The following is a 12,217-nucleotide window of genomic DNA, read 5'->3' as shown; positions in this document are numbered from 1 at the left end:
CACGCTTGCCTGCCTATGCCGTGAATTATGTTGTAAACCACACTGAACTCGGATGCCATAGATTTTAATAATTTTCAAATCATAATTGCAATGTACCATCTTGCTTTTATAGAATATATAGATAGCCCTTGTGAATCTGACCAGCCAGAGTACAACGAAGAACAAAGCAAGCAAAACAGCTGCAGAACCCACAATAAATGCACATTTGTACAGTAATACTGAAATGATGGGCTTCACCTCATCAGCGCCTGCCCACTTTTATACTATGTCATTCTGAACAACGTTATCTAGTTACTAAGACAATGCAGATTGAAAACAATACTAGACAGGAGAGGCTGAAACAGGTATTCCTTTTAGTGATTCTAAAAGCAGTGAGGACGACAGCCTTAGAGCAATGTAGAGACTAAGAAAATATTTGCACAGAATACCACCATGTGATAATTTGTTTTTATAATGGTAGTACTTAATTGTGTAATACAGGTTAAATGGCATTTGGTTATGCACTGTTTGGGTGCTTAAGTATGTAACCCTTCAGCTATATAGATCCCTAGCTGCCCAGAGCCTTTCATTCCCAATCAATTTTAAATTGTGCTGCTTTGCAACTAGAGTATGAACTCCTTAATTTTAATGATCAGAAATACAATAAGGAAAATTTTCAAGACGACTTATTTTGAATGAAGATTACATGAATTAAAAAAAATAATGGTAAAGTTTTAAATCACTGAACATTTGGTGGTAGTGTTTGAGTTTACATTTTGTTCTTCATTGTGATAACTCAGGGTGCCATATGGCTGTATTTTCTGCAGTCATTTTATGTTTACGTGAAATATTGTGATTTGAATATGTAATGTTTGTCTGTACTTGGTTTCCTCCCAACCTTTTCTTTAGAAAACAGATAAGTACAGCAGCTACCCATTATACCATACAATTTATGAGACGTTTGAAGTGGTAGAAAAGTTTTATGACCCCACATTTAAAAAACAGCTCTCTGTGGCTCAATTACGAGGGGCGCTGGTTTATGAGCTTGCAGACTCTCAAATCATTCCTTTCAATATTCAAGACTATGCAAAAGCTTTGAAAAACTATGCAACAAGTATCTACAATTTATCCAAGAAACATGAACAACAATTGAAAGATCATGGAGTATCATTTGGTAAGAAATGACCGAGCAGGTATTTTATAGAGGTTTAAGATATCTATCATCATCATCATCAATTCCATCCTAGAGTTTATCCCTGCTTCACTTATTAGTTCTGGCTTCTAGAAAAAAACTTCAGACTGTGATTTAATTTGGTATTTGTAGGCTGAATCCATTTTGCTAAGTTAGGTGCTACTAATGTTGGGTTTTCCCTATATTTCTGCCTTTAAAATATTTTTACTGTTATAGGGAAAATGCAGTACACTATCACAGAAATATTGGAAAGTAGAGAAAACCAATTTCACTGCATATATTTCTTTTGATGTTTGTCTACATGGATTTTTAAAAATAGTTTTAAGCATTCTTTCCTTGTACATCTGTCCATTTTGTGGTTGTCCTACAAAACATGGGTGAAATATAGTGTAGTAGCATTGGATTTTTGTTCATATCCGGCTCTAATATTTATTCACTGTGTGACCTTGGGAAAGTTACTTAACCCCTCTGTCAGTTTTCGTACAGCAAAATGATTGCTGGGGTTCGGTTGGCTGACACACAGAAACAATGGTGACTGACAGTGCTCTTACTGCAACCATTGTGTTACTCTGAGAGTCTATGTTCTTATGTTGCATACCAAGCACTGTGTTATTTCCTGGAATAAGTGTAAGGATATTTAATGCAGTCATTAAAGTCTCATGTTGGGAAGGAGAGTTTATAGAATATCTAGGGCTAAAAGGACCTTGTTTTTTATACTGAATGTCCTACAGTAGGTCCTCTAATAACATTAATTCAATGTTGTTTCATTATAACAGACAAGATGCCTGTGGAGATCTTGTTTTTATCAGCTAGCCTACAATAGAACAGTTTCATTTTACGTTTCTTTCCTTCAAGTTACAGAACCAATCAGTGACGTTAAGTGAGGACTTAGTGTCCTTACTGGCAATGTGAACTATGTATGTCCTAGGCTCTTGGAAGTTATTTCTTAAGAACCTATTTAGCTACTTTCTATTTGACACATTATTCCTGTTACAATATTTTAAGCAATTTCCATGTCTCTGCAAGAAGGCTCAGTAGAAAAATGGCTTCAATATTATTGTCATATCAACCTAGGATTCCCAACCTGGGAGGGCAGGAATGCAAACCTCTGAAATATGAAACACTTGTGCTTGCTCATTTCCCTTCTGCTTTTCTGTTTTTGAAAGATTCCTTATTTTCTGCTGTACAAAACTTCTCGGAGGCTGCTTCAGATTTCCACAGAAGACTTACGGAAGTTGATCTTAATAAGTAAGTTTCCAATGTAAAGCTCTCCCACTGTTTTAAAACCAATCTGGCTACAAACACAGGCATTCAACTCTAAATCATCCGTTTCTTGTTCTCCAAGTCCCATTGCAGTGAGAATCGTGAACGACCAGTTGATGCTCCTGGAAAGAGCATTCATCGATCCCCTTGGTTTACCAGGGAGGAAGTTCTACAGGTAAGGAAGCACCAGGTGTTCCGCTAAAGGACACTGCAAACCTCATTATCACCAAAACCAGCATACCCCAAGTCTGCTTTACACTACCGCCGTCAGGTGAGTGGAAGGTAAATATACATATCAAGAGGAACATGAATAGGTTTATGCGTAACAGTGTAATTTATAGTATCAGAAAAATTAATTCCATGTTTATTGCTTTGCTGCAGATGACAGTTAAAAAGAACTCTAAGTCATAGAATCTTAAAGGGGATCTCACAGCTCATGTGGTTCAACCTTCTACATAAACTTTTCAATAGGATCTGAGATATAGGCAAACCTCATTTGATTTCCACATGTTGCCTTTTTTACAAATTGAAGATAAGACCCTCACCAGCAAAAAGACTGTAAAGCTTGCTTTATTGTGGTGGTTTGGAAATGAATTTGCACTATCTCCAAGGTATGCCTGTATGTGGTTATCCAGCCTGTTTGACTCTCCCAGTGACGGGTGCTTCCTACCTCTCGTGGAAGTCCATTCCAGGAAAAGTCTATGTAATGGGAAGTTTCCTTCCTAAGGATGTATTTCCCCCCTTTGATTCTGTTCTGTTCTCCAAAACCAAATAGAATAAAGCCAGATCTATTTTTATTTAACATTTTAGGCTCTCGTATTTCCCCTAAAGCAATAGTCTTTTTCTATCTAGACTTTTGCTAATAAATAAAAAGTATCTAAAGATAGACTAATAACAAGATTAAAATGATACATTGTAAACACTTAACTGATGGCTATTTTATTTGTATGAGACAAATATGAACATAAAGGTCTATGATTTTATAAAAATACAGCTATTTACTGAATGTCTCTCCGAGCTAAATCCTCTGTATACCTTAAATCTATAAGCCTATGGGGTGAAAGCAATTATAATCTCCATTTACATCTGGGGAAACCAAGGCTTAAAGAAATAATTTGCCCGAGCTAGGCTTGAAAATCCTGTGTTTAGAGCTTTCATGTACGTCATTTGATAATAAACAGCATCATAAAATAGCAGTCTTCGCCATCTTCATTCAGATGTAAACACCCTAAAGGTGACTGTTCAAATTACACGTGTAAGTGAACTAGAACATAGATTTTCTGATTCTAGGTGCCATTTTTCCTCTGCCAAGCACCAGTATCTCCTGCAGGGGAGGTTTTATCTGCATGTGCTGCCCAGGGAACACCCCTGGATGGTTTGGTTCAGGAGGCCACGGGGAGTTTGTGCTCCTAAGTCCCACAGGACTGTAACAATCCAACAGTTCTTGGGCTACCATCACCCCCAAGATACTACACACCCGTCTGAGAAAGCCTGTTTGCCTGTCCAGGACCTTTGGCTTGAGATGCAAGTTGAGATGCAAGATAAAGTGTATTATCAAAAACATAAAACCTGTGGTGGGTGGGAGAGTAAATGCATTCAAATTCAAGTTATTTTCAACTTAAGACTTTTAAGTGTAAGTTGTCATATGTTAGCCTCAACCACAAAGCAAAAACCTACAGTAGATACATAAATAAGAAATCTAAGCTTACTACTAAGTAGTCATCATGCCAGAGAAGAGAGGGACTGCAAAACAATTAAGTGGCATTGAGTATAAGCCAATAATTACGTTGGAGAATTTAGTCCATTTACACTTAATCAAAACACAAAACAAGACCCATGTTTATGCAGCCTACAAGAGACCCACTTCAAAAGTAAGGACACACACAGGCTGAAAGTGAGGGGATGGAAAATGGAAATAGGTATACTATACAAATGGAAACAAGTAGCTGCACTTAGATGAGACAGACTTCAAGCCAAAAATGAGACAAAGAAGGGCACTCAATACAGGAGCACGCGTTAAGTAGAGAAATGGACAGCATTACAATAGCAGGAGACTGTAAGACCATCTTACATAAATAGGCAGACCATCCATACAGAATCAGAAGGAAAACATTGGCCTTAAATGAACATTAGGCCAGCTGACCTAAAAGATATATATATAAAACATTCCCCCCAAAAGCAACAAAACATGGCTTTCTCAAGGATAGATCGTATATTAGGCCACAAAATAAGTTTAATACATTTAAGACTGAACTCATATCAAGCAAATTTCCCAACCATAATGATATGAAACCAGAAATCAAATACAAGAGAAAACTGGAAAACTCAAATATATGGAGATTAAAAAGCATGCTACTGAACAACCTATGAGGTCAATGTAGAAATCAAAAGACAAAAAAATACCTTGAGACAAAATCTTGTCAAGCTCGTTTTATGAGTCCAGCATTACCCTGATACCCAAACCAGACAAGGACAGAAGAAAAAATTTAGGTCACTACCCTGATAAACACAGGTACAAAAATCCTCCTCAGAATATTAGCAAATGAAATTCAACACATTCAAAGGATTATACACCATGATCAAGTGGGATTTATTCCAGGGATGCAGGGGTGATTCACCATATGCAAATCAGTGTGACACTCCGTATTAACAAAAGGAAGGAGAAAAAGCATTTGACAAAATTCAACATCCATTTATGATAAAAACTCAACTAAGTGGGTAGAGAGGGAACACATGTCAATGTAATAAAGGCCACATATGACAAGCCTGCTACCATGATACTGAATGGTGAAAAGCTGCAGGCTTTTCAGGAAAAAGACAAGGATGGCCACTCTCGCCACTTTCAGTCAGCATACCACAGAAAACCCTAAAGATGCTACCCACACCTGTTAGGAATGATAAATTCAGTAATACTGCAGGGTAAAAAAGCAGTATACAAAAACTATCATGTTTTTGTACACCAACAATGAAGTATCAAAGAAACGAAGAAAACAATCCCACTTACAACAGAAATAAATAGAATAAAACATGAGGAATAGATTTAGCGGGAGGTGAAAGACTTGTACACTGAAAACTATAAAACACGTTGAGCCCTGGCCGGTGGCTCAGTTGGCTGGAGCCTCATTTGATCCACCAAAAGGTTGCAGATTTTGATTCCCTGTCAGGGCACATACCTAGCTTGTTGGTCTTATCCCTGGTCAGGTGTGTGGGGGAGGGAACCAAAAGATGTTTCTCTCACACTGATGTTTCTCTCAAAAAAATTAAAACATCCTCCCACTGAAGATTAAAACATTGTTGAAAGAAACTGAAGATGACACAAAGAAATGGAAAGACAGTTCATGCTCACAGACTGGATTAAAATCATTTAGGTTCATATTACCTACAGCAATCTACAAAGTCAATGCAATCTTTATAAAAATCCCAATGACATTTTTCACAGAAATAGAACAAAAAACGCTCAACTTGTATGGAACCACAAAAGACCCTGAATACCCAAAGCAATCCTGAGGGGAAAAAAAAACAAAACCAGATGAGTCACACACTCTGGTGTCAAACCATACTACGAAGATACAGCAATCAAAACAGTATGGCACTGGCAGAAAACCACAAATTGATGGAACAGAACTGAGAGCTAGAAATAAACCCCCATATATATATAGACAACTAAATTATGACAAAGGCGCCGAAAATACACAATGAAAAAAGGGAAGTCTCTCCAATAATTAGTGTTGGGGAAACTAGATAACCACATGTAAAAGAATGAAACTAGGACACTATACAGAAAAATGAACTCAATGGATTAAAGACTTGAATGTAAGACCTGAAAACATAAAATACATAGAAAAAATATAGGTGCTAAGCTCTGGACATGAATCTTAGCAACGTTTTTGTGGATTTGATTCCAGTACAAGGGAAACAAAACCAAAACTAAACAGATGGGACTATGTCAAATTACAAGCTTCTATATATGGCAAAAGCAACCAACCAAACAGGGGAAGGTACTTCCTAATGAAACTTTGACAAGAGGTCAATGTTCAAAATATATAAAGAACTCGACAACAGCAAAAAACCTGAATAAGGAATGGTCAAAGGATCTAAATAGATGTTTTCCCTAAGACGACATACAGATGGCCAACAGACACATGAAATGAAGTTTAACATTACTAATTATTAGGGAAATGGAATCAAAACAATGAGATGTTACCTCTAACCTCCAAAAGACAAGAAATGTGTTGCAGGGGATGTGGAAAAAAAGGGAAACTTGGTACATCACTGGTGGAACTGTAAATTAGTGAGTATGAAGGTATCTCAATAAATCGAAAATAGAACTATCATATGACCCAGCGATTCCACTTCTGGGTATTTATATGAAGCAAACAAAAACACTAATTTGAAAAGATATATTATCCCTATGTGATTGCAGCGTTATTTACAATAGCCAAGATATGGAAACAACCTCCATCTAGCAATGGATGAATAAGAGTGTGTGTACACACATACACACACACACACACGTAAAGGTATAGATATAAACAATGGAATATTATCCAGCCATAAAAAGAATGAAATCCTGCCATTTGCCTTATGCTAAGTGAAATACATCAGATAGAGATAATACCATATGATCTCACATGTAGAATTCAAAAAACAAAAAAAGCTCGTAGACATACAGAACAGACTAGTGGTTGTCAGAGGCACGGGGTGGGGATTGTGGCAAATGGGTGAAGATGGTCAAAAGTTACAAACTCCCACGAACAAAATGAGTTATGAGAATGTAACATACAGCACAGTGACTAGTTAACAGTACTGTATTTCATATTTGGAAACTGAGTAAATTAAAAAAGGCCTCATTACAAGAAAAAAAAAATTTAACTATGTACGGTGACAGGTGTTATAGAGTGTGGTGATCATTTGGTAATATATATATTGAATCATATTGTGTTTTATATCTGACACAATGTTTCAATTATACCTCAATAAGAAAAAACTAATTTAAAAATAGTTCATATTGCTATGTTTCAGTCTGCAATAATATGGAAATAATTTTCCCTTCAGATTGTAAGGATTATTTTATTAATTAAATATGTATTAAGACTCCCACTTTTCCCAATAACTCCTTTGAGAACTGTAGCTAACTATTAATCCCAGATACACAGAATTTTTCATTCCTTTAAATAAAAATTCATTTTACTTTCCCCCCCTCATCTGGAAACATAGATCAGGCTTAAAAACAAACTTAAAGTTTTAAAGAATATGAGATAAAAAAATTTTAGTATATGTATTGGATTAATGTCATTTTCGAGTTCTGTTGTTTTCAAGTTCTGTTATGAACTTCAAGAAACAGTAGACTGGCAGATTTATAGTGCAGTAAAATTTTTCTATCACTTAGAGCTGATAAATATTGGATTCAAAAATGAGTAACCTAGTGTGTACATACACATGTATTTATTATAAAATCAGTGTTGAGATTAGTAATAAATGGGTCAAGAAAAATTATACGTATTTTAAAATAAAATGTTTTTACTGTGGAATATATTTAAAAATCTTAAAATTCAGAACTGTAATATATTGAAACAATTACAATTCAAATCAGTAATATTTCCTTCAGTGTCCTTTATTGAGCACATTTTACACATTCTAACACTACTCTTGTCATTTTTTCTCTAATGAAATTTTCATAAATTGCTTTGCAAAATAAGAGTGCCTCCCAAAGATGTCTATTTCATAATACCCAGAATCTCTGAATATGTTGGGTAACAGCAAAGAGGAATTAAGGGAGCAGATGGAATTCAGGCTGCTAATCAGGTTACCTCATGATAGGAACATTTTCCTGGATTTTTGGGGTAGGCACAATCATGTAATCACGAGTCCTTAGAGCGGGAGGAAGAACAATAAGTCAGAGCGATGCCATGTGACAAGGACTCACTCTGACCTGCTCTTGCTGGTTTTGCAGATGGAAAATTGAGGGAGGCCTGTAGTAGCTAGAAAACCATAAGGAAATGGATTCTCCCTTAAAACTGCCACAAAGTATGGCCCTGCTGATACCTTAATTTCAGCCTAGGGAGAGCCATGTCAGATTTCTAACTTATAGAACTGTAAGATAAGAAAATGTTTAAAGCCCCTGTCTGTGATAAATTATTACAAGAACATTAGAAAACACATTCTGTAGAGTATTAAATAAGCTTGCTTTTCTTGTAAGCATCAAGTGAAGTAGGTATGCAGAAGTCTTTAAAAGCTGCAAAGCATTTGATCATAAATATGTGAAAGCATTTTCCTTATGTATTGAAGGAAAAGTTGGGGAAAAAGGATTATAGTCTAGTCTAGATGTAGACTGTAGTCTACAATATGCTATAGTTCTTGATACCTCTTGAATTCAGGTATGTTCACCGTGGAGGGTGATGTATTTTCATGATACAGTTGTTGAGAACTAGACCAGAGTTTGAATTGTTATGGGGCCAGAAGTTTTTGGGGTCTATCATTCATGAAAGGGTATTTGGTTTGGTTAAACATTGCCCATTGTCAGATTATTTCTTTCAGCTAACTTCCTGCTTAAATATTATATAAGTGTAGTGGGTATACAGTATTATATTAGTTTTAGGTGTACAGTGATTCAATATTTATACACCTTACAATATAATCACCCCACTAATCACCACACAATGTAATCACCTGTCACTGCAAGTTTATCACAATTATTGACTACATTCCCCTTCACCACCACCCTGCCTCTTTCTGGCAACCCTCAGTTTGATCTCTGTTTCTGAGTCAGTTTTTGTTGTTTTTATGTTTGTTTTTTAAGATTCCACATATAAGTGAAACCATAAAGTATCTGTTTCTCTCTCTGACTTATTTCAGTTAGCCTAATACCCTCTAGGTCCATCCATGTTGTGCAAACTGCAAGATTCCTTGCTCTGAGGGAATTATGGAAAGGATTTAGCCTCAGAATAACAGCTAATATTCACTGAGCATTTACTCAATGTCAAGTTATATTGAGTGGTTTCCACCCAATTTGGTTTTCACAACAATCCTTTGAGAACGGTACTATTATAAGCCCCATTTTAAAGATGAAAACACAAGCACAGGGACATTAAGTAACCAGTGGGAGGTCAGAAGGTAAACATGATAGCCTTCTGATTTTGAAACAGGCATTTTGACTCCAAAACTCAATTCATCACTACTCCAGGCAGAGCCCATGTTATTTCAGTTCTTTTACACATACATGACAAGTTTAGAGAAGTCAGGTAATTTGCCAAAGACCACAGGCATTAGATGCCAGGTCAATGATTCAAACGTTTGATTCCTATAATCAATACATTTTTAAAAATACACTCCCCCTTTACAGTCCAGAAGAGGACAAGTACACTAAGGAGTACCTATGATCTGTATCTTCAATATCTCAACTCGTATGTAGGTCACGATATCAATGCTTACACAACAGTGTAGCACTGGTACTCGTTTTAGTAAGCTAGATCCATGAGGCCATAATGAGATTTAAAAGCCAGGAGTGATAAAACCTGATGTACTTGGGAAATTTAATTAACCTTCTACATTTATCTTTGATCATTATTACTGACTTGATAGAGTTCCATATTTTTTCATATAGTATTATCTCATAGTTTGAAGAAACCATAGGATTTTAGTGTTAGAAAGAATTTCTTAAAGAATGAAATACCCTCTGGTATTTCTTTTTTTTTTTAAAATATATCTTTATTGATTTCAGAGAGACGGAGAGAGGAGAGAGGGAGAGAGAGAGATAGAAACATCAATGATGAGAGAGTCATTGATCGAGCCCGAAACCCGGGCATGTGCCCTGACCGGGAATCGAACCCTGATCGCCTGGATCCTAGGTAGATGCTCAACCGCTGAGCCACGCCCGGCCGGGCGAAAGAATTTCTGATAAGACTGTTAAATATGTAGCTTGATCTCTTGAGCTACTTAGGAGACGAAGTTGGGAATCTACTGCAAAACTTTCCTTCTATATCACAACTGTGTCTGTGGGCAACCCATATATAACTGTTTTACCTTTGTGGAATAGGCTTCATTATCCTTACCATCTATGATATTTTGGGAATACAAGCTTCTTCAGTATTGCTTTTTAATGTCTGAAGAGTACTAAGAACAATTGTCATTCTTGTTGAATCTCTAAAATAGGCAACACAAAGATAAATTACTGTTTTCAATCTCCTCTCTCTTGCATTATATCCATAAAGCACACATTTTATCACTGTGGCAGTCCAGTCATTCTGACAACTAATGCACACAACGTAAAAGAACCTAGTTCCATTCCAACCCGTTACTATGGGTTGGCAACATATGACTCATGAGACAGGTCTTAGCAAATATATGTTGTTAGCTCCTTTCTTTGCTTAAAATTATACTGTTACGTACCTCAAATCAATTATATATGTCTTCATTTTGGAGTAACACAAGTGAATGCCAGAAGACAAAGCTTACTACAGTAAGATGTGATCTAATAACAAATTTTAAAAGGCATATAAGCTATAATATATGTATACACTTTAGCTCAACCTGTCTTATGTTTTTTTCTTAATAGGCACATCATCTTTGCTCCAAGTAGGCACAACAAATATGCTGGAGAATCGTTTCCTGGGATCTATGATGCTATGTTTGACATTGAAAATAAAGCCGACCCACGTTCAGCCTGGACAGAAGTAAAGAAACACATTTCTATTGCAGCCTTTACAATTCAAGCAGCAGCAGGGACACTGAAAGTGGTGGTATAGTAAGGTCTCAGACCAGTGGCTATCCATTAAAAGTACCCAGTGGACGTCTGAGGATAAAACCCATCTTTCTCTTTGATCGTTCCTTTCATGTCATGTTTGATTTTAGACTTCCACCTTGTTATCTGCAAAGAGTTTCTGCCTCAATACATTGGTGATGACGTTTTGAATTTTTAATCTAATAAAATAAAAAACTCCAGTGGTGGCAGAAAGAGACAAAGTAACTGAAAATTCTCTAAAATAAGATACAGCAAGGAACTTGAACTCTCAGACATTGCTAGTAGAAATGTAAAATGGTATAACTACTTTGGAAAACAGTTTGGCAGTTTCTTATAAAGTTAATCATACTTACTTCATGGCTCCAAAATTCTACTTCTAGGTATTTACTAGAGAAGTAAAACATGATCACAAAAAAGGCTCTCACATGCATGTTCCCAGTACCTTACAGTAAATAAGTTCAATGAATGAATGGGCAAATTTTGGTATATCCACAACGGAACACTATTTATCAGTACAAATGAAATAACTGCCAATACATGTAATATTGGCAGATGTTGAGAGCAAGAAGCCAGACACAGAAGAATACCTAGCATATGACTGTATTTATATGAAAAAGAGGCAACAGTAATCTGTGGTGTTAGAAATAAATTAGATCAGCGATTGCCTGGAGCAAGTAAGGACAGGGAAAGAGGTATAAGGAAACTTTCTGGGATGATGGGAGTTTTCTGTATCCTGATATGGGTGATGGTTACATAGGTGTATACATTTGTCAAACCTCATCAAACTGTAAACTTAAAATGTGTGAAAATTATTCCTCAATAAATGTGATTACAACTCCCTCCCCCCCCCAAAAAAGAAAAGGAAACCTGTATAGCACACCTTCTCTTGTAAAATCACCATGGAGTTCAAATCAGAAGGAAAAAGTGAAGAGTATACATACTTTTTAATAGCTTCACATCTACTGAATAATATGTGTAATAAAGCAAATAGTTGCTACAAATCTTCATACTCCTATAAATAAAACTGTATCAGCATGTGTAAA

General features: G+C 36.2%; 1 protein-coding gene across 1 annotated transcript in view; it reads left to right on the top strand.

Moving 5' to 3' along the window:
• NAALAD2 (N-acetylated alpha-linked acidic dipeptidase 2) overlaps positions 1-12,217 on the top strand; it is a 39,969-nt gene extending 27,752 nt beyond the window's left edge. The window contains exons 16-19 of the mRNA XM_081155688.1: positions 889-1,153; positions 2,338-2,419; positions 2,517-2,609; positions 10,989-12,217. Coding sequence (XP_081011814.1) covers positions 889-1,153; positions 2,338-2,419; positions 2,517-2,609; positions 10,989-11,178 — 630 coding nt within the window. The 3' untranslated portion in view covers positions 11,179-12,217. The remainder of the gene's footprint in view (positions 1-888; positions 1,154-2,337; positions 2,420-2,516; positions 2,610-10,988) is intronic.

The sequence above is a fragment of the Miniopterus schreibersii genome (assembly GCF_964146895.1).
Source record: "Miniopterus schreibersii genome assembly, chromosome: 12".
NCBI lineage: Eukaryota > Metazoa > Chordata > Mammalia > Chiroptera > Miniopteridae > Miniopterus > Miniopterus schreibersii.
This window is presented reverse-complemented; position numbering and strand designations above follow the sequence as displayed.